At 54.6% G+C, this 21,986-nt stretch overlaps 1 protein-coding gene across 5 annotated transcripts in view; it reads left to right on the top strand.

Annotated features, from left to right (window-relative positions):
- SIPA1L3 (signal induced proliferation associated 1 like 3) overlaps window positions 1-21,986 on the top strand; it is a 145,704-nt gene that overhangs the window by 89,874 nt on the left and 33,844 nt on the right. For all 5 annotated transcript variants that reach the window (XM_043995159.1, XM_043995158.1, XM_043995160.1 and 2 more), the window contains 6 exons: window positions 2,617-2,774; window positions 4,790-5,366; window positions 6,628-6,902; window positions 14,137-14,382; window positions 15,433-15,579; window positions 19,329-19,456. In XM_043995159.1, coding sequence (XP_043851094.1) covers window positions 2,617-2,774; window positions 4,790-5,366; window positions 6,628-6,902; window positions 14,137-14,382; window positions 15,433-15,579; window positions 19,329-19,456 — 1,531 coding nt within the window. The remainder of the gene's footprint in view (window positions 1-2,616; window positions 2,775-4,789; window positions 5,367-6,627; window positions 6,903-14,136; window positions 14,383-15,432; window positions 15,580-19,328; window positions 19,457-21,986) is intronic.

The following is a 21,986-nucleotide window of genomic DNA, read 5'->3' as shown; positions in this document are numbered from 1 at the left end:
GCCTGGTGGGTAGGCACTATGTAAATGTTAGCTATTATCATCCCCAGAGACCCAGACCTTGGGCACAAAATTCCTGCCTTTGCCACCCCCAGCTCCCTGGTGATGTAAACTAAGATCTCCCTCCCAAACCCTCCCCCACCTTGCTTTCCCTGTTACTGGAGACTCTCTCCCCTCCCCTCCCCCAATCCTCCAGGCCTCCGCTCCTCACCATCTCTCACCCCTCGTATCTGGTCTGTCACCTAGGCCTGTCTACTTCACCTCTGCAGCATCTCCTGACTGCGCCCCCTTCTCTCCTCTGGCCTGGCCACCCCCTAGGTGCAGGCCCTCTTACTCTCACCGGAGACCTTGGCCTGGCTGTTCCTTGAACAGGACGCTCCCTCTCCTGACCCCAGGTCATCTCTCTGTCTATCTCTCATGCCTGCAATATTCTCCCTCATCTCTGCCTCCCACCTTCCCCAGCTTCCTGCAGGTCCCAGCTAACATCCCGCCTCCCCCAGGGAACCTGATACCCCTTGAATCTGGCGCCTCCTTCTCTTAACTCTCCCCAGACTGAGCTCCTGGAGGGTGGGGATTGTCTTTGACCTGAAACATAGTAGGTACTTAATGTTTGCTGACTGACTGACTTACTGAGGGACCACCAAGCCAAGGTGGCCTTCTCTTCCCCAGGATTCTGGGAGGTCAAGGCCTGGACCAGCCAATGCCTGTGTAGCGCCTTTGTGCCTCCTGCACCCTGGCTAGGAGGGGAGGGCTGGCCTTAGCGGCTCTGCTTCTCTGACTTCAGATCCGGGGCACGTCCTACTCGACTGCCTGGCAGAATGTGCATTTGCCAGCAGCCAGAGTTGGAGGAGAGCCCAGGACCCTGGGTGAAGACCATCCTTCTAATTCGTTGCCCGTTCTTAGGATGAATCCTCTCTAAAGCAGGGGTTCCTGGCATGTGGGCTGTGATCTGGAAGGGGTTGCATTCAGAGAATGATCTCAGTAGGATTTGTTGGCTTTGTGATCTTGTCTTTTATTTGGCGCCCTTTGGATGGGCTCCCTGGGCTCCCCAGCCTGCCAGAGGAGTCCGAGATGTAGAAAAGGAAAAGAGCCCCTACTCTGAAGGAACCTGTCTTGTCTGTGGATTCAAAAACATTTCTAGATTTTTGTTTTGTTTTGTTTTGTGGGGCAGTGAGGGTTAAGTGACTTACCCAGGGTCACACAGCTAGTAAGTGTCAAGTGTCTGAGGCTGGATTTGAACTCAGGTCCTCCTGAATCCAGGGCTGGTGCTTTATCCACTGCACCACCTAGCTGCTCCCGGATTCAGAAACATTTCTAGGGGCAACTAGGTGGCAGAGTGGATAAAGCACCAGCCCTGGATTCAGGAGGACCTGAGTTCAAATCCAGCTTCAGACACTTGACACTTGCTAGCTGTGTGACCCTGGGTAAGTCACTTAACCCCAATTGCCTCACAAAAAAGAAGAAGAAGAAACATTTCTAACAATATTTTACTTTTGGGGGCAGCTAGGTGGAGCAGTGGATAAAGCACTGGCCCTGGATTCAGGAGGACCTGAGTTCAAGTCTGGCCTCAGACACTTGACACTTACTAGCTGTGTGACCCTGGGCAAGTCACTTAACCCTCACTGCCCCTCAAAAAAAATTCGACAAAAAAAAAAACAACAACAATATTTTACTTTTTCCAGTTATACATAAAAACAATTTTTAACATTCTTTTAAAATGTTAGTTCTACCTGCATTTTTGAGGAGACAGTGAAAGCACACAACTTTTCTCCCCTCCCCCCATCTTGCTGGACCTTTGTATGCCCCCGGCCTGGTGAGGCTAGTGCTCCAGGGGCCACCGACAGCTTCACTTTAGCAAGGAAACTGTAGCCAAGTTGACTTGGGGTGTGTTGAACACTGGGGCTTCTGGTCTGCCATGGGAGACAGCTCTGTGAAGTTCTGCATTTGGACCTTTGGGGAGGTGCATGAGATGAAGCCAGCACAGAACCTGGTTGTTGGTTGGTCACAGAGGAAAGGGAGTTCCAGCAATTCAGCTTCGGGGGGTGATGGCACGATATCGGGGTCCGGGATCCAGATGAGGTTTCGTGAGGAACACAACACAAGGTCCCTTTTGGGTCACCATTGAGTGAGGAGAACATCTGTGCAGCCTTGGCGGACCTAGCTCAATGTTATTTTTGCTTGGGCAGAGAAATCCTTAGCATTTCGTAGAATTTGACGACTCAGGATATCCTTATTTGCTTTGTCTAGGGTGTGATGCTTGGCACCAGAGAAGAGGCTGAGTTCAGGCTTATAGAGTGCTGGTGCTACAGAGTGGGTCAGCAATCATTTCCTTGTTCAAGGAAACAGAGCCTTTGGGTTGGTGGCACAAGGAAAGTGTTGACGTTTGCCCAAGATCACACAGGTGGTTGGGGCAAAGCCGGTGCCCAGACCCAGGTCCTTTGTCTCCAAATCCACTGTCCATTTGAGGTCTTCTTCCCTGGAGGCAGCTCCTGCTCCTTTACTGACCATTAGAATTTGGTTTCTCGTGGCTGCCATGAATTTCCATTGTAGGCTGTGGATGTTGGGCTGATCTGTCCCAGGTGGGTCTTCTGACTAATTCCTTCTCTGTTTTTCTTGTAGTTATTAAGGAAGAGACATATAGGCAATGACATTGTGACCATCATCTTCCAAGAGCCCGGAGCCCTGCCCTTCACCCCCCAGAACATCCGTTCACATTTCCAGCACGTCTTTATCATCGTCCGAGTTCACAACCCTTGCTCTGATGCTGTTTGTTACAGGTGAGCCTACCTGTGGCTTCGCACCGCCCGCTCATTAGACTGGAGCGACGTGTCTGTGGCTTGGAAGCTGCTGGCTCAGGAAGGTGGACGAGTAATGTCCCCTCCTACACCTTGGGCAGGATTGTAGAATGAGCTGGTCTCCAGCCCCCTTTCAGTCCAGAAGGGGGGGAGGGGAGGGAGAAAGTGCTTTTTGATTCGGTTCAGCAAACGCTGAAATGAGTGCAAGGGCTGTTTCACAAAGAAGACGTGGTCCCTGCCTCATGGAATTTGTGGTTGAGGACGGGGTAAGACAGGAATGAGCCTTGATGTATGTAAGTTAGATTAGAAGTCCAAAGCACGGGCCCACATAGAGGAAGCCGAAGGGTTGGGTCACTCGGGGAGAGGAATGCCCAGAGGAAGCAGTATGTGAGCTGAGCTTGGAGGGAAGAAGGTGACTGGCTGGAGACAGCTGCTGCATTGTAGTGAGCCTGAGCTGGACCACAGGTCCCCAGGAATCATGAGTGCCTGGCCTCCCTGGAGTCTCCCCCTCCCGTTGTCCACACTGCAGCAGGCACTATGATGTAGGTCTGCAGGGAGTAAGCAGTCAGCAGGCTCCCCCCACCCCCATCCCCCCAACAGATATCCCCCCAGCAACCAACTTGCTCCCAGTGTCAGCCTCTAGAAGCCTCGGTAGAAGTAGTTGTGGGGCAGCTAGGTGGCACAGTGGATAGAGCACCAGCCCTGGATTCAGGAGGACCTGTGTTCAAATCCGGCCTGAGACACTTGACACTTACTAGCTGTGTGACCCTGGGCAAGTCACTTAACCCCAATTGCCTCACCAAAAAAACCCCAAAAAACCAACAAAAAAAACCCCCAAAACAAAGAAATAGTTGTAAGGTAGGTGGTTCCTATCCCTGTTACCCAAATAACTCCTCTGACCTGTGTCTCTGGTCTGTGCGAGCCCTGCAGTCTGAAGGGGTCTGTGGAATAATTGAAAACATTCCTCCCAAGTCTCTACAAGCACAGCCAGATGGTGCAGAGGTAGCTAGAGATGGAGGCTGCCTGAATGGTCAGGGGCAGCTGTAAGCCAGGTTTGAATGTGGGGAAGTCAGAGAGCGCCCGTGTCCTGGGGCTTGGTACGATCTTCTTAGCCATGGGAACGAACGCCAAATCATCAGAATCACAAGACTGGAAGAGACCTTTGGAAGGACCTTCATCCTTCTGCCTCTGGGTGAGAACAAATCATCCCGAGCTATCCTGAGCAGATGCTGATCTGCCCTCATTTGATACCCCTTGGAGAAGAATTTCACCAGCTCTGGGGAGAGACTCACCATCCGGAAATTTTTTGTCTTATCTGACCTACATCCGTCTCCTTTTGGTCCGTCCCCCGGAGCTGGAGAACAGCTGTTGGCCATCTTTCCTCTAATTCTTTGTCTGCATTGACATTCTCGAGTCATGCTTTTCTTTTTATAGATGCAATTTTTTTTTCAATTAACAGAAACCTATTTTTTTCTCCCTTCCATTAAAAAAACCACCACACACACACACACACACAAACACACACACAAACAACCACCACAAAAACCCTTTAAACAAATGGGCACAGTCAGGCAAAACAAATTCCTTCATTGGCCACGTGTAAAAAGAATGTCTCCATTTATACCCTGGGCCCATCAGCTCTCGGTCAAGAGGGGGACAACACGCTTCCTCACTTCTGGAATCATGGTTGGTTGTGGCTTTGTTCATACTTGTTGGTCTTTCCTATGTTATTGACTGTAGAAATGTTTCTCCTGGTTCTGCTGACTTCATTCTGCATCCATTCACCCAGTTCTTTCCAGGTTTCTCTAAAGCAGTCCCTTTGTCATTTCTTATAAACAATTCTATTCTGTTACAGTACTATGCCCTAATCTGTCTGGCCATTCCCTAATTGACGGGCATCCCCTCCCCTTTAGATTCCGTGTCTGTTTTCCAAAGATTCAATTGATTCTCTTGCCAGTGAAATGCAGCTAAACGCCACTCTCTCTCTTTCCTACCAGCGTGGCTGTGAGTCGATCCAAAGATGCCCCTCCGTTTGGCCCTCCCATCCCAAATGGAGTCACATTCCGCAAATCGGATGTCTTCCGAGACTTCTTATTGGCTAAAGTGATAAATGCCGAGCACGCTGCCCACAAGTCTGATAAGTTCCACACCATGGCCACTCGGACACGGCAGGAGTACCTCAAGGATTTGGCCGAAAACTGTGTCACCAACACTCCTATTGACTCCACGGGGAAATTTAACTTAATCTCTCTCACCTCCAAGAAGAAGGAGAAGACAAAAGCTCGGGCGGGCGCCGAGCAGCACAGCACGGGGGCCATTGCGTGGAGGGTGGCCGCCCAGGATTTTGCACAAGGGGTGGAGATTGAGTGTATTTTGGGGATTTCGAATGAGTTCATTGTCCTTCTGGACCTACACACCAAGGAGGTGGTGTTCAACTGCTTTTGTGGGGATGTCATTGGCTGGACCCCAGACTCCTCCACACTCAAGATCTTCTATGGGCGAGGGGACCACATTTCCATACGTGCCTCAGAAGGGTCCCCTGAGGACATTAGGGAAATTGTCCAGAGACTCAAGGTAAGGGATCTGAGAGTCTGGGAGGCCAGGGGAGGCCCTGAAGCCAGCCAGCAAGTCCTGGGATGGCCCCATGCCACGGGGGCTGTACGTGATGTCATCTTGGGCCCCTCAGGCTGGTCCCAGCCTGCCAGCAGGAGCTGTAGCAGGCTGCAGACCCATAGCGTGTCTGAATCTACTGCTCATGTTTTCATCTGGGTTAATGCTTGAGTACCAAGCGATAGAGGCTTCCTCCAGTTTGTTCCCAAATGAGCACTTGCAGGTTTCCTGGGTAACTGCTCCCCAGTCTGGTGTCCTAGGACTTGGGGAGCAAGTCTGGATTGATCCCATCTTCAGCCTTTGCACGTTTTCATTGAGGCATCATCATGGGGGGCGGTATGGGGTGTGCATGTGAGCACTGGGAAGTGTGTGTGGGATGTTTCCTCTAGCATATCTCTCACGTGAATGCCAACTTATTGAGTGACCCCCAGGAGAGCAGAGGGAGCCCCTTCTTCTAGGCCTCCTGGTCCAGAAGATGTTGCTCACTGTAAAAAAGCCGGGAACCATTCTGTATTATTCCTTATGCAACTTACCCTGTGGGCTGCATGGCTATGAGTAGAGCAAGGGACGTTGGGAGACCCTGCCCACACCCCCAAGCCAGAATTCAGCAAAGAGCCCAGTTCTGTGTCAGCGGAAGTGACATGTGTCCTCTCAGTGATCCACATGAGCTCTGGAGTGACCGTATGAGCAGACGCCCACACATTAATAGCGCTCCCCTTCCGGGGGGCCACTCCTTGATGCAGGACCCAGCTAGATCCCCTCCTTCATTCTAAAGAGCTGTGGCATCTCCATCTGAAGGCATTCCCAGAACCTCCTGCCTGAGCTGTTGGGGCTCATAGGGCCAGGGAGACCATCCCCTTCAAAAGAGGGGGCTCCCTGAAGACCCCCAGAAATGCTGGGAGGTCCTCTCTGTGGTCCACCCAGATCAGACGCCTGCTTCTGAGGACATTGTAGCCCCGTTTCTGGGGAAGGCCGTGGGTGTATTTCCATGGAAAGGAACTAACAGCAGCAGGTTCAGGATGTGTGAATGTTCCAGTCGCCTGCTCCCTTCCATGAGTCTCCCATCTGGGAGTTTAGGGAGTCCCTGACCCTGTGCTTGTTTTTTTTCTTTGGGGGGGCGGAGTGCAGACACACACATGCACATACATACACATACACGCACACACGTGCGCACACACACACACACACAGCCAGGTCCAAAGACTTTCCCAAATGTCCCTCACAGGTAATGACCAGTGGCTGTGAAACAGTGGACATGACCCTGCGGCGGAATGGGCTGGGTCAGCTGGGCTTCCACGTCAAGTACGATGGCACTGTGGCAGAGGTGGAGGACTACGGCTTCGCCTGGCAGGCAGGCCTCCGACAGGGCAGCCGACTGGTGGAGATCTGCAAGGTGGCCGTGGTCACCCTGACGCATGACCAGATGATAGACCTGCTGCGGACCTCAGTCACTGTGAAGGTGGTCATCGTCCCCCCCTTCGAGGACGGGACCCCTCGGAGGTGAGGCGGGGGGCGGGGAGGGGAGGCTGCTGCCCCTTCTCACCCAGTTGGCCTGGCACTCACTCATAGACCCTGATCGAGGGCCGCTCAGTGAGAAGCTTGCCATGGGGGCTGAGCAGCATGCGTGAGCCCTGGTAGGGGGAAGGGGCATCAAGTTGGGAAGTTGCAGGAGGACCTGAGGTGTCCTCTCAGAGGCAGAGAGGTGCCGTGGAGAGAGTGGCTTTGGGGTCAAGAGAGCCTGGCTTCAGATCCCACCATAGACTCCTGAGGTGAGCCCCTTAACCTCTTACAGCCTCAGTTTCCCCATCTGTAAAATGAGGGGGTGGAGCTCGAGGGTCACTAAGCTCCCCTATAGTCAACCCGTGGCCCCTCTCATGCTTGTTCCCTAAATGCCCCCCAAAATTGGGCAGTAGGGGGCTAGGGACTGTCCCAACGGGAACTCTTCAGTGTCCTGGCCTCTCTCCAGCCCTTGTGTGCGCTGGACGAACAGGGACAGATCATGGTGCAGGCCCCTTCTCCTTCCTGAGCATCATGTGTCCTGACTTATCAAGTGGAGACAAAGCTGGGAGGGCTGTGGAGGCCTGGGTCAAACCCATGACGTTCTTCTAGCACGAGGCCGTTGTCAGGTAGGGGCCGAGAACTTGGGGCATGGCTCCTAGGATGTGAATGCAGAACCCAGACTCCATAAAATGAGATCACACCAGCAGCGCCACCAGCAAGAGCAACCTGGGCCACGGGCTCTCATTCCAGAAAGCTCAGACATGTTGGCCTTTTGGTTGCAGCCAAGTGACTCGCATCCGTGTCCAGAGCAGAGCTAACTTCCCTCCTAGAAGAGAAGGTCAAGGGACTCAAGCATGCAGTCAGCAGGGAGAGGGAAGTGTCCCTCCAGAAACCCCCCACAGAGGAAAAGCTCAGGGTAACAGCGAGGCAGATAAAGGCACAGAAGAGGCAGGGCCAGACCCAGGCCCAAGCAGGGAGGCTGGTGACCCAGAGGGGAAAGATGAGGAGGACCCCGAGCCCAGGTCGACGGGTACGGGGCTCCGCGGAGAAAGCAGCTGCTTGTCCAGTCTGTGGCGCCTCCAGGCAGGCGGTCTCACATGTCACAGCATCCCTAAAGGGCGAGAGGAAGGAGGAAGACGAGCGGCAATTTGTGAGCCCCCCACTCACAAAGGAGGAGTCTGCATGACAGGCCCAGTGGGCAGGACGGATGTCTTCCCAAACCATCTGTCACAGATGTGACTGAGAACCAAGACTTGTCAGAACAACTGACTACTTCCCACTTGTGGTGATTCACGCAGGCTGAGGTGGCACTGCCAAAGCAATCCACAAAGCAGTGCTGAGGATTAGGAAATCTTTGCCACGGGGGCAGGAGGCTGCTGTCGATGACCGAGGGCTCGAGGAAAAGGGCAGCTTAGGAAGGGAACATCTTGAGGTCCCGGCTTAAGGGATGGCAAGCTTCAGACCAGGGATGGAGTGCCTCTGACAAGGGCTAGGAGATGATTTTGTTTGGAGTCCTAATAAATAGGTCTGTTGTGCATAACCTGTTGGGCTACATACCACAGAGACTATCTGTGGCGTGCTAAAAGGTATCACAGGCAAGAAGAGCAGAAATTCACAGAACCGAGGAAAGTCCCAGTTAAACCCGTGTTCTCGGGTGTCTACACAAATGCCCAGAAAATGGGTGAGAAGCCAGTTGAGCCAGAGTCTGCCCCGAGGAGGCGATTGTGACATTGTGGCGGCATGGCACCCGTGACTGCATAGCATAGTCCTGATGGGGCTGCCTAATTTGAAAAGACAGTTGGATTAATAAAAGGCATTGACCAGAGAGACCCAGAATGCACAGCAAGAAGATGCTCCTCTGTGGGAAAATCCAGGAACAAGGAGTAGGAAGGGAGGACAGTGCAGGTGTGTAGAGATGATGCTGTCATGGGAGTAAGCTGCAGACCACCTGGCCAGAAAGGAAACGGAAGTGGCCAAGAATCTGGCAGCAGGCCTGGCTCCATATAGGAGCGCTGAGGGGCTTTGCTTTTCCAGACCTCTGCTGTGATGCATTCTGTGCCTGAAACAGAACCTCTTATAACTTAGTTTGATGAATGTTGATTCCATCTTGAGAAAGATGAATCTCGGGAGGGGACTTTTTATCTGGTGGCTGGTGTGGGGAGCTCCCGTTCTCCTGCTCCGCTCTCCCCGAGAGTCCTGGCAGAGGAGAGTGAGCCACACCTCCTTCATCCCACAAGCCTCCTGTGAAACTGGGCACATCCCATCCACTCGCACACACACAGCTTCAAACTAACTGGCTGGTGGCCTCGATTGACAGTACCCACAAGCAAACATCACTTCCTGACACCAAAGAAAGCCGCATGGCTTGCCCTCAGACGCCTTCTCCTCATGGCGGAGCTTTCCTACAGTAACTCTCCAGCAGGTGGCGTCATTCCAATTGTTACAAGAGGAAGGATCAGTAGGGTCAATCTTTGGATGGGAAAAGACAGAAAAATGGCTGATAAAAGCCTTGAAGCCTGAGATGAGGAAACAGAAAGCGTGTACGGGCCCTTAATGAAGGTGTCACCAGGCCCAGATGAATTAAGTGCCAAGAGACTGAAAGACCTACTGTGGCATGGTTGCAGAGCCTCTGCTGGGTCTCTGAGATGCTGTGGGACTGAATGAGGACAAACGTCGTCCTCACTGCCAAAGGCAGAATGGGGGGCGGGAGGCCGCAGACCCTGGTGAATCTGACTTGGATTCCTGGCAAAGTTCTCCAGTGTGCTATCGCAAGGGTGCTTAGTGATGACGTAGAAAAGGGAGCAAGGATCATCACGCCACGGAGGACGTGTGCGACCAGCGTCATCTCCCCTCGACTGACAGGTCAGTCAGGGACTGCAGAAGCTGTAGTTTGCCAAGGTTTGCTTTGATTTGTAACTGGATTGCTTGTATTTTGTTTTGATTCGGCAGATACTTCCCAGAGGGATGAGGTAAGGTCTGTGGGCACAGGAACTGCCTTGTATCCCCCACCTCCAGCACAGTAGCCGGCGTGTAGTGAGTAGGCAGGCCACTTTTAAAAGCAGAACTGAACTGTTAAATGAAAACCCCTGAGCAGGTGCCCTTTTAAAAGTGTGCCCCCTACTTGTGAGCAGAAGGAAGGCGCCTGTCCTTTAATTGGGACAGTTACCTGGCCAGGGTTGTGAGGCCTGTTCCCTCAACTTGGTTTATATGGTGTTATGCTTTTGCTCATTTTTTTCCCTCTGTATTATTCCAAAGCAGTCTTTCTATGTTCTTTTTTTTTTTTTAATTTTTAAATTGTGGGGCATTGAGGGTTAAGTGACTTGCCCAGGGTCACATAGCCAGTAAGTGTCAAGTGTCTGAGGTCAGATTTGAACTCAGGTCCTCCTGAATCCAGGGCCGGTGCTTTATCCACTGCGCCACCTAGCTGCCCCCTCCATGTTCTTTTGACACCTGGCCAGTCTTCATTTCCTTCAGCACAATAATGATTCCATTGATGTGTTGGCCAACAAGCATTTATCAGGTGCCCCCTGTGTGCCAAGAGTTGTGCTCTGTGTGGGCTGCATAGACAGATGTGAAGTTGTCCCTGACTGCAGAAGCCTGTGTCCTATGGGGGAGATAACAAGTACGTACCACAAATCTTAGCACCATGCTGGAGTATCCCCCGCGACTCAGGGGCTCTGCAGAGGTCTTACAGAAGAGACGGCATTGGAGCTGGGCTTGTCAGAAAACAGCTAAGGGCTTCACGGAGGTGGTGGAGGTAAGCAGGGAGCAGACCCCAGGCAGCAGTCACAGATGTGGAAGGTGGCGGGAGGCTTGTTTCACTGCTGTGTAATGTACTTTACCACTCTCCTGTCTCACGGCTGTGTAAATGACCATGACCATGGTGCCGACAGTAGTGGTGCCGATGCCAGTCTGACTGGGGCTGGCGGGAAATCCCCTCCCCTGGGCTCTGCCGCAGCTGGTTGAGAGTTGGGGCAGCCGCTGGGTGCAGGGAGAAGCCCTCAGCAGATGGGGCACAGACAGCCTGAGGAGGAGTGTTGTTGCCCCTGGGACTCTGTGGTCAGAGGCCAGAAGGGTGGTGATGCCGGGCGTCCATGGCCAGGGCAGGGCCTTCTTGTCCTGAGGTGACACATTGGGCCGTGGACCACCTGGAGCCATCCTGGGAAGGAGCAGGGCCCCCAGGGAGGCCGGCTGCAGGGAGTGTGCCTTCGGGGCCTGTCTGCGCCAGACTGGGCTCATAGTTGTTCACTGCCAGGGACAGGCTGCCCCCCAGACCCCGGGTCTGGCTGCTGGGTGTATTCTGGCCCTCTGGCCACACCTCCTGATTGGCAGAGGTAAATTAGGACGCTGTTCGGCTCCAAGATGTTTGTGGCCCTTGTAATGCTTCGGGCACACGCACACACATGCCTGCACACACAAGTGCACACACCTGCACGCACAGCTGGACTTGGATAGGCCACCTGCACTGGGGCTCACCTGCTCAGCCTAATGGCTTCTATGAGAGTCACAAAGGCACCAAGGGAGCCCCAGGTGTGGGAGCCCCAGAGCACCAGAGAGGCGGGCTCTCCTTGTCGCCTTGGCAGGCAGGCTGAGAGGAAGCAGGGCCCCAGGCTGGACCCCAGGACTGGCCCAGCAGGTTTCTGGTTCCATCCCCTGCTTTTGTCTGGAGAGAAGCTGCATTGTGTTCACATTGAGGACGTCTCAGCAGTGCCGGCAGCGGGGCGTTTGGGGTTTCACTCGGCCTCTGGGGGTTGGAGTCTCCCCGGGCTGCGGGGCCCTGGGGCTGCACGCAGCGGCCCTCATTTGCTGAGCAGATAACACAGAACGCCTGGTTGCTCTGATGCTTCCCTTTGACTTTTGTGCCCCGGCTCCAATGCCCGATAAGCTGGGGGAGGGAGAAAGCAGGGGCTAAAGACAAAGAGATCTCAAAGACCATCCTTCCCAGCCCTCCCACTTTCCAGATGAAGAAACTGAGGCCCTAGGTGGAGAAATGACGTGCCCACGGCCTCCCAAGAAGTGCATGTCCAAGCCAGGATGGGAATCCAGTGCCTCCAACTTCAGACAACATAGATTAGGGTATCGGGAACAGTGGCCACAGTCACTGTGGTCCAGTCACGTCCGGCTCTCGGGGACCCCTAAGTGGGGGTTTTCTTGGCAAAGATGCTGGAGTGGCTTGGCATTTCTCCTCCAGTGTGTCCCCATTTCACAGACAAGGAACTGAGGCAAATAGGGGTTATGTGACTTGTCCAGGGTGACACAGCTAACACGTCACATTTGAACTCAGATCTTCCCGACTCCAAGCCCGGTGCTCTCTCCACTGTACCACTTAGCCCGTCCTTAGCAGGAATAATAGCTGGCAATCGTTATGACTAGCATCGGGATAACCACCCATTTTACCCATGTTAGGGTAAGCAAAGTGCTTCACGTACGTCCTCTCATTTTATCCTCATAATGTCTCTGTGAGGTAGAGGCTCTTATATTGGCCTCCTTTTGCAGATAGGTAAACCGAGGCTGAGGGCAGTTAAGTTACTTGCCCATGGTCACATGGCTGGTGAGTGTCTCAGGCTGAATTTGAACTCAGGCCCATTGCTTTGTGCCATCTCCCCTGTCGGCACTGTTTGGCCCCCAGCTGCAGGTCATGCTCTCCGGGGCCCTCCCACTGCAGAGGTGTGTGGGTGAGAGACAGCAGGAGGGATTCTTCAAACACTTTCCTATTCGCTTATTCAGCTGGTGGCAATGCCCCAGCCAGGCCGGCAGGGTGGGCCCCCTGATGTGACTTGTCAGAGGAGCCCCAGGCCCTGGCAGACTGCTTACGATGGATTGATCTCATGTTGGGAAAGTCACCCTCGGATTTCAGAACTCAGCCCACCAGGCCTGAGGCTGTCTCTGTAGTAGCTTTGGGAAGGCTCACAGCCACGTGACTGGGGGGAGAGTGGGGTGCCTAAGCCACAGGCTTCCCCATTCTCGGGGAGGAGACAGGGAGAGCCTGGTCAGAGGAAGCCAAGAAGCCCCCAAGAGGACCAGGTGAAGCCTGATCGCAGAGGGTAAAATGTTCCTCAAAGGAGGGTAGGGGGCTTAGGGGTGGGCTTACAGAGCAGTCAGCCTGGGGGAGAGGAGGAGGGCCTGGGAAGGGCCCAGGGGGATTTTTGTCACCTTTCCCTTCTTGGGATGCCTCCTTAACATACCTTCCCCTGGAACAGAAGGTGAACCATTAGAGATCAGAAGAGAAATCTGGGACCTGGCTGGCCCTCAGCCCAGGGTCCCCAGGCCCCGAAGGGTGGAGTGAACCAGAATGGACTCCAACAGTGGTTGTCTGAGCAGTGGAATCTCTCCTGCTGTCAGCCACTCCTGGGACTGACGGGAGCTGGACCTTGGAGTGAGTGGGCTAGGTAGAGCTAGATGGGGCACTGGGCCTGAGTTCAAATCCAGCCTCAGACACAACTTTGTGTTTTTTGTTTTTTGTTTTTAAGTGAGGCAATTGGGGTTAAGTGACTTGCCCAGGGTCGCACAGCTAGTAGGTGTTAAGTGTCTGAGGCCGGATTTGACCTTAGGTCCTCCTGACTCCAGGGCTGGTGCTCTATCCACTGCACCACCTAGCTGCCCCACTTAACTTTATTTAACTCCTTGGCTGTGGGGATCATAACAGCACCTCCCTCATGAAGATCAAGTGAGACAATCGTGGTGAAGGGCTTAGCCCATTATTATCATCCCTGCTATATAAATGCCTCTTCCCTTCCCCCTCAGCCTGCGCAGGCTATTATGGTGACCTGCCGACGTCCCAGGGCACAGCGCCAAGAAGGCTGGTGGTGCCTCAGTTACACTGTCTTGTTCTCCTGCTCTGCCGGGCACTGAAGGCTCTGGTGAAGCTTGGGCCCTCCCTTGGTCTATTTTTAGGTTCTTCTGCCTGTGTTGTTAACCACCTGCAAAGTAGGTCACCTGTGCCGGTGTGGCCTCTTTTTTGAGAGCAAGGCAGGTCATAACTCTGGAATCAGGGGCCCCGTGTCCCCCATGGGGTGTGGCGGGGGATGCAGCGGAGTCCCTGCCGCAGCCGGGGCTGGGATGCCTGAGCCTCAGGCTGCAGGGGAGGGGGTCAGGTGCTGCCCCGCCTTTTAAAGCTGCCTTTGGGGAAGCTAAGCAGAATTTTCCAAGGAAGTGAGCGACTGGCTGTGGCCAGGCCCTGTGACCTACCTAGAGGGCTCCCCAAGCCGGAAACAACTCTGGTTTCTCTTTCCAGGGGATGGCCAGAGACCTGTGACATGAATACCTCGGAACCTAAGGCAGAGCCAGAGAGCACGGCTGCCCGGCCCCCCTACCGGAGCAGCTCTGCCTGGCAGTGGAGCGGGCCTGCTTCCCACAATTCTCTGCAGGCTTCCAAGTGGGCCGTACCCGGGACCACGGGCCATGCCCAGTCACTCAGCCGGCCACCAAAGCCCACCCAGGGGGTCCCTTACCGGGAAACCCAGCCGCTGCACAGCAAACGGTAAGTTGGCTCTCGGGCCCAGACAGAACTTTCAGAGGCCAGAGCCTGTGCTTGCTCACCCTGGGTAGGTAGATCTGGGTGCCAAAGGGCCCCTACAGCCTCTGGAGCAGCTTCCTGTTGTTCCGCTAGCCGTGAGCCGCTGGGGTCTCTCTGACTGCTTCCTGCAGTGTGTTTGGACGGCAGTGACCAGCGAGCTCAGCACTCACACTGCCTAGAGCAAGTGGAGCCCCTCTGCTCCTTCCTGAGAGACCTCGTTCTCCCCTTATTTGCCATCCCTCCGTTTCTGACACTTTGGGCATTCGAAGGTCCCTCCGAGCCCTTCTCTCCCAACTTCCCACCCTCAGCAGAATCCTATCAGCAGCCTCCCTGAATGATGATCAACCATTCAGCCTCTGCCTGACCACTTCAGTGATGGGGAGCTCACCACCTCACAAACAGCTCCTCCCATTGTGGGTTAGGCCTAGTTTTTAGAGCTGTCTCTTGTTCTTAGAATCTCTGTCTTGCCTTGGGACTTGTCAGAAAATGCCTTGTGGCTGCAGATTGTCCCAACCCAGCCTTCCTCCGCTTGTCTGGCTCATCCCAACATTAAGAGGAGACACTGCCTGGTGCCAGGATCTCGCCTTCTTGATCTTGGATGCTTGCGTGGTGTTGCCCTCGGCCCCCGTCACCCTCCCCTCCCTCCCCACACTATACTCATACTCATACACACACACACACACACACACACACACACACACTTACACACTCACACACATATATACACACACTCTCTCACACATACATACACACACATATACACACATACTTACACACACACACATATACACACACACACTTACACACTCACACGAGCACAGTTTTTGTCTCTGAGCCCTTGTAGCAGTCTTGGGAGGTGGGCAGGACAGGCACTATTTTCCCCACTTTACAGATGAGGAAACAGGTCCAGGGAGGCTAAGTGAGTTGTGCCCTGTGCCACGGCTTCCCTGGGATGCCCAGTCTCCTGCCTCAGGCCTACACTGTCTTCTTCTCAGCTGCCCTGTTCCGTTCTAGGCCTGTCAGCTTTCCAGAAACTCCCTATGCAGCCTCCCCAGCAGGGGTGGACAGAGTTCAGCCTTATCGACAACCTTCGGGGAGCTTCTCCACTCCAGGCTCCGGAGGAGCCTCTTCCTACACACGCTACAAGCCATCCCCGGAGAGGTAGGGGGGCAATGGCAGGTGTGGGGGGCAGGGGGTCCTCGGTCAGCCTCAGCTCAGGCCGCAGCTCATCCATACTGACTATCAGGAGGGACCACACGTGGATTTAAGAGAGAGTCTGCCTTAGATGTGGGAATGCTGGTGAGCCTAGAGGGCCTGCCCTGGTCACTGAGCTGGGGACAGACCAATAGCAGGGAATCCAGCCTGTTTGCTTCAAGCCAGTCTTCAGCCTGGGCCATGGGTCTGTCACCAAAGCAGTCAATTCCCTGACTCCCGGAGGGTGGGCTCTGGGTGATGACAGCGCCACCTCTTCCTCAGCCTCCTCCTCCTCCGTCCAGGCCTGGTGATGGTGGAGCCTGCGCAAGTGGGCAGTGGGATCCCCAGGGGCTGGGTGGCTGTGATGGGGAGGGGCTTTCTGAGTATGCGTGTGTGTGTGTGTGTGTGTGTGTGTGTGTGTGTGTGTGTGTGTGTTGGCTCTTCCCATTTACATTGTTGTTGGGCAGAGAGGTGGCGCAGTGGGTGATAAGGGCCTGGAGTCAAGAAGACCTGGGATGTAAATACACTTACTAGCAGTATGACCTTGGGCAAGTCACTTAACCTCTGCCTGCCTCAGTTTCCTCACCTGTAAGACAAAGATCCTAGCAGCCTCTCCCCGGCAGAGTTGTGAGGATCCAGTGAGATAATAATTATATAGCGTTTAGCACAGTGCCTGGCACTTAGTGGGCACTATTATAAATGCCAGCTGTTATTGTCCACAAAAGCCCTTTTGGCGCTGATAGGAAGAAAGAGTGAGTGGGATGTGCCGTGACCCACGACCTGCACGGGCGTCTGGGATGGTTCCCCCAGAGAGGGACACTCTTGTCCTGAAAGCTCACCTTTAATGGTGGCTCGGGTTCCTTAGGCTCACGGAGGGCAGCCCCCCAACAGTCAAGGGGAAATCATGGAAGAGTCTTCCCACCCATGAAATAACAGAGGAAGCCAAGGCCCACCCAGATCCAGGGGTGCACCAGTGGGCAGCTGCCAGCAAGAGTTGGAGATGGAGCCAGGACTTGAACCCAGGCCCGAAGACGCTCTAGGTCCACGAGCATCCACCACCTTCTTCATCGCCGGCTCCTTCCCGCTCTTCTCTGACGCTTCAGTTCAAAGACATCTGCTTAGCTCCTGCTCTGTACCCGGCCTGGTGCCAGGTACCACGGGTACATCCAAGTCGTCAATGAGCCTTTCCTAAGCAGCCGAGCTGTGCTAAGCGCTGTGCTCAGTGCTGGGGACGATGGAAATACACCTGCCCTCAGGGCGGTTCTCTTCTGCTGGGGCGAAGACAGAGACAGAAGTGGTGCAGTGATCGGAGGGGTCCTGGCCAGCACATTGAGTTACTGTGCCACGGGAAGGGGAAAGGACGGGGACCCGCCTGCCGTGTGCCCAGCATGGAGCCAAGTGCTCTGCAGATAGGACCCTGCGATTATTCCCATTTTACAGTGCAGGAAATCAAGGCAAGCCTCCTCAGCTTTCCTGGGACACACAGTTAGTAAGTGTCTGAGGGCAGATTTGGACTTGGGTCTTCCTGACTCCAGGTAGGCCCCCGGCTGCCAGACTTTCAAGGCCCTTTCCCTTTCTCAGGGGTTCTTGACCTTTGTTGGCAGATGCCTTTGGCAACCTGGTAAAGCCCTTCTCAAAGTCCTGTTTTTAAGTGCATAAAATAAGCCACATAGGATTGTAAAGGAAACCAGCTCTGTTCTGATACACTTTATAAAAGTAATTTTTAGGGACAGCTAGGTGGCGCAGTGGATAGAGCACCGGCCCTGGATTCAGGAGGACCTGAGTTCAAATCCGGCCTCACACACTTAACACTTACTAGCTGTGTGACCCTAGGCAAGTCACTTAACCCCAATTGCCTCACCAAAAAACCCCCCAAAAACAAAACAAAACAAAACAAAAAGTAATTTTTAAAGAAAACAGGTCAGGGAGCCCAGGCTAAGAAGCCCTTCGCACAGTGAAACATGTAGTCTGTCCTGCCTGGGGAGGGGCAGAGGAACCTGCTGCCACCCCGTGCTCCACTGGGGGGCAGGCAAGCCCAAGACCTTGGGATGCCCGTGCTCCCCACTACCAGCCCAGACCCCGCAGCCCTTGGGGAGATAGGACCCAGTCATGAAGTCCCAGAAAAGAAAGCTCTACCCATCTGCCTCCTTGGGCTGTCAAGTGGTTCAACTTCAAAAACAGACTTTATCAGTAGAAGTGACATTAAAATTAGGGCAGCTAGGGGCAGCTAGGTGGCACAGTGGATAGAGCACCAGCCCTGGAGTCAGGAGGACCTGAGTTCAAATCCGGCCTCAGACACTTAACACTTACTAGCTTTGTGACCCTGGGCAAGTCACTTAATCCCAATTGCCCCACAAAACAAAAAAATTAGGGCAGCTAGGTGGCATGGTGGATAGACTGCCACACCTGCCTTCAGGAGGACCCGTGTTCAGATCTGGCCTCAGACACTAGCATTGTGACCCCAGGCAAGTCACTTTGCCCTTTTGGCCTCGGTTTCTTTATCTCTAAAGTGAGCTGGAGAAGGAAATGGCAAACCACTCTAGCATCCCTGCCAAGAAAACCCCAGATGGAGGGGGCAGCTAGGTGGCACAATAGATAAAGCACCAGCCCTGGATTCAGGAGGACCTGAGTTCAAATCCAGCCTTAGACACTTGACACTTACTATCTGTGTGACCCTGGGCAAGTCACTTAACTCTCATTGCCCTGCAGAAAAAAAAGGGGAGGGGAGTAGGAAAAAGGAATTATTATACAATGTTTATCAAGAAAACCCCAGATGGGTTCAAGGGGAGTTGAACATGACTGATACAACTCAAGGACAACAACAAATCACCGTCTGCTTTGCTGATGCTCTTAAGGACCGTGGGACCTTCCCACTTGCCCCGCTGCTGAAACCTTCTTCAGTGTTGCCTCTGTGTAGAGTGGCAGCTCCTTCAGGGCAGGGGCCCTTTGCGTACCTTTTAGAGCTTGGTGTGGAGCTTGGCACAAGCACTTAGTGCTGCCTTCATTTGTTCATTCCCGGAGCATGCCCAGAGCTAGGCAGGTTCTCTCGGAGGCTTTCGGCCCAGGCCGGTCTCTGCACAGTGAGGACTCAGCAGGATCTCAGCAACCTTCCGACCATCCAGCATCAGAATCCCCACGAGGAGCCCCCCAATGCCCTGAGGGCTTTTTTTATGGGGCAAGGAGGGTTAAGTGACTTGGTCAGGGTCACACAGCTAATAAGTGTCAAGTGTCTGAGGCTGGATTTGAACTCAGGTCCTCCTGAATCCAAGGTCGGTGCTTTATCCACTGTGCCACCTAGCTGCCCCCTGCCCTGAGGGCTTTTACCTTTCTGACTAGCCCCATCCCCTAGCCCTTGGCCCCAGGAGTGTGTGTGTGGTGTGTGCGCGTGTCCATGGAGAGAGGCTGAGGCATAGGTGGCCGCCCTCCAGCCTGTTCCCCTGCCAGCCTGTGGCGGTCGGTCACTTTCAACGTCCTGCTGCCTTCTCCAGGCTCCTTTCAGGGCTCAGCCGCGCCTTCCTGCCAAGGAGCTCATTGTACATCTCACGTCTTACTCATCCAATCTCGCCCGCTGCTCTCCTCCCCCTCCCCAAGTCTGAACCCTGTGTATTTAAAACCTGCTAATGAATGTGGAGCGGGGCTGGGGCTGGGGCGGGTTGGATTTTCCCTGAGTAATGTGTCTTAAACTTACAGCTAGTTGCTTTCCATTCCCTCCACAGATATGCAGCTTCCCAGCATCCTCTGTTGCCGCTTGAACCCCACTACAGCCGCGAAGGGCTGTCCAGCGGCGACTCCTCCTCAGGTGGCCTGACCAGCCAGGAGAGCACCATGGAAAGGCAGAAGCCAGGTGAGATGCTGCACGTGGCTGCCTACCCCTCCTCTCCCTCCCTGTCCACCCCTCCCCCTCTCCCTCCTTCTTCTGCTCCTCTCCCCCTGCCCCCCAGCACCAAGTCACCGTGTGCCCTGCAGGGGCTGGTAGAGGACTGGACCCACAAGCCAGCCCTGTTTGCCCTTCTTTCTTACTGAGAGCCACTATCAGAAGGGAGGGAGGGAAGAGGCAGGTGGGCAGGCCTCCGGGGAGGGGGCTCAGGGGTCCCCTCTGGAGCCCCGTGCCTGTCCTTTGGCTAAGTAAGGACGGTTGTGTCCACGGCAGACACTTAGGGAGCTGGTCCCTCTCACTGGATTCCTAAAGAAGGGCCCCACCTCTGATGTCTTGGGCTTTGCCTCCTTGCGGCTGCTGGGAACTGTCTGTGCTTGTCCCCGAGTGGTTCGGGGCCCAAAAGAGTTCTGGTTCCCTGGGAGGGGGGAGTGCTGCTTAGAGCCTCCCCCACTCCTCCCCTTTGGGCGTCAAGTTTTGGCAAGTGAGAGTATTGAGATGGGCTGTTGATGGGCCGGCCGCAGACCCAGCGATGAGCTCAGCAGGGCTGGTCTCAGGCGCTCCCTCACCCCTCTGGTGAACCAGACCCTGCCCCCTACCACTGCCCTCCCCTCCTCAGGCCTCGCCCACCCCTGGCATTCTGGCTCCTTGGGCATCTCCTGGCCCCTTCCAGAGAAACAAGGCTGGTTGGAAGGGGCCCAGAACATGGACCTGCATGGTCAGGTGGAGGGGGACCCCTGCTGCCCACCCATTGGAGTGTGTGTCATCATGTCATCCTTCACCTGTCCCCGGGTCTATACCTGATCTCAGGTTAATGCAGATGGTGATCGCAGGGACCTTCTCGTCCCTCCTGGGCTTGGGTGGGGGGGCATTTGGGGTCACAGATGTAAAGTTGGAAGCGAGGCACCTCAACCTTTCTGCTGCTGTGGGGGCCCCTCTCAGAGTCATGTGTTTAAATGTGTAACAAAATCATGGGCTTCCAAAGGAAACCAGGCGTAGTGAAATACAGCTAAGGAAATGTTTTCCAAACAATTTTGGGGCGGGGCGGGGGGGGGGGGCAGCTAGATAGCACAGTAGACAGAGCACTGGCCCTGGATTCAGGAGGACCTGAGTTCAAATCCAGCCTCAGACACTTGACGCTTACTAGCTGTGTGACCCTGGGCAAGTCACTTAACCCTCATTGCCCTACAAAAAAGAAAAACAAATGAATGAACAAAAAAAACCCAACCCCAACCAAACATGTTCATGGACCCCAGGCCAGGCCCCTTTGACCCCCTGCACATGAGGAATCTTTCTTAATCCAACCCCCTTGTGGGCAGATAAGGGAAGTGAGACTCCAGGATCTCCCAGAGATTGCTGAGCTGACATGGGCAGGGGCCACGCCCAGGTGCTCCACCTCCAGGGTCTGTTCTTTCCCTGCCACATAGGCCCTCCCAGAGCACATGGGGCTTTCCTCTGGCACTCCCTGTCTCATAGGCAGACCAAGCTTGAGTCCCATTATTAGCTGTGTCTTGATCAGTCTGTCAATCAGTTTCCCCATCTGTAAAATGCTGGGAGTAATCTTTGTGGTCTCTCACAGGGTGATGGGCGGAAAGCACTTTACAGCCCTGCTGGGGGGCAGTGTTGGGGTGGCAGTGCCCCATGGCCAGCCACCTGGCACCATAGGTCGTGTGTGTGTGTGCATGTATGTGTGTATGTGTACGCATGTGGTGTGTGTGTGTGTGTATGTGTGCACGTGTTTTGTGTGTGTGTTGTGTTTGTGCACGTGCATGTGCTTGTCAGGTCTGGGTTTGGTTTTAACTGTAGTTAGAGGAGAAGCTCGGCTCCTCTGGAGCATCCTGCTGGCCTTGTCCTTCCCGGCGGGACAGAAGGCGGCTCAGCTGCTGAGATGAGAGCATGCTGCTGCTTCTCAGGGTGGGCTGACGGTCCTGGGGCAGAAGGTCTGGCATAGCCTGGCTGTCCCGAGGCGCCTCAGGCCGGCATCTCCTCTTCCAGCGAGTCGCCCACCCGTGGCCCTGGCACTTCCCTGGGCTGTGTGCCTACAGCGCACATGGATGAAGGCGTGGGTGGTTAGGGAGGCTTGTTGGGGGTGCTTGCCATCTCCCCTTCTCTCCCCAGCCCCGGCAGGCAGGATGTCATGGCCTGGAGTCTCCAGAGGCAGAGCCTTCTGACTTCAGAAGGGGTTTCCCCCAGAGGAAGGGGGCCACAGAGCCCCACAGAACAGAAAGCCTGCTCCCTGCACCTGAGGCCAGCTGAGTGAGGCAGCCCCAGGCCCAGGCAGCCCCCCTGGGGGAAGCCCGTGGGGAAGAGGCTGTTCCTCAGCCTGCTGTCCCTCAAGCCTTTGCGAGCATCACACCCTTTCTCTGCTGTTTGATGGAGCACTTTGGAGAGAGTCCTGTGGACCACAGGGAGCCGCCAGGCCTGGCCATGTGGGGGAAATTGGGCCCCAGCAGATCCTCGGCTATGGCGGGTAATGCCAGGCCTGGGCAGCTCCAACCAC

The sequence above is a fragment of the Dromiciops gliroides genome, chromosome 3 (genome assembly GCF_019393635.1).
Source record: "Dromiciops gliroides isolate mDroGli1 chromosome 3, mDroGli1.pri, whole genome shotgun sequence".
Taxonomy (NCBI): Eukaryota; Metazoa; Chordata; class Mammalia; order Microbiotheria; family Microbiotheriidae; genus Dromiciops; species Dromiciops gliroides.
This window is presented reverse-complemented; position numbering and strand designations above follow the sequence as displayed.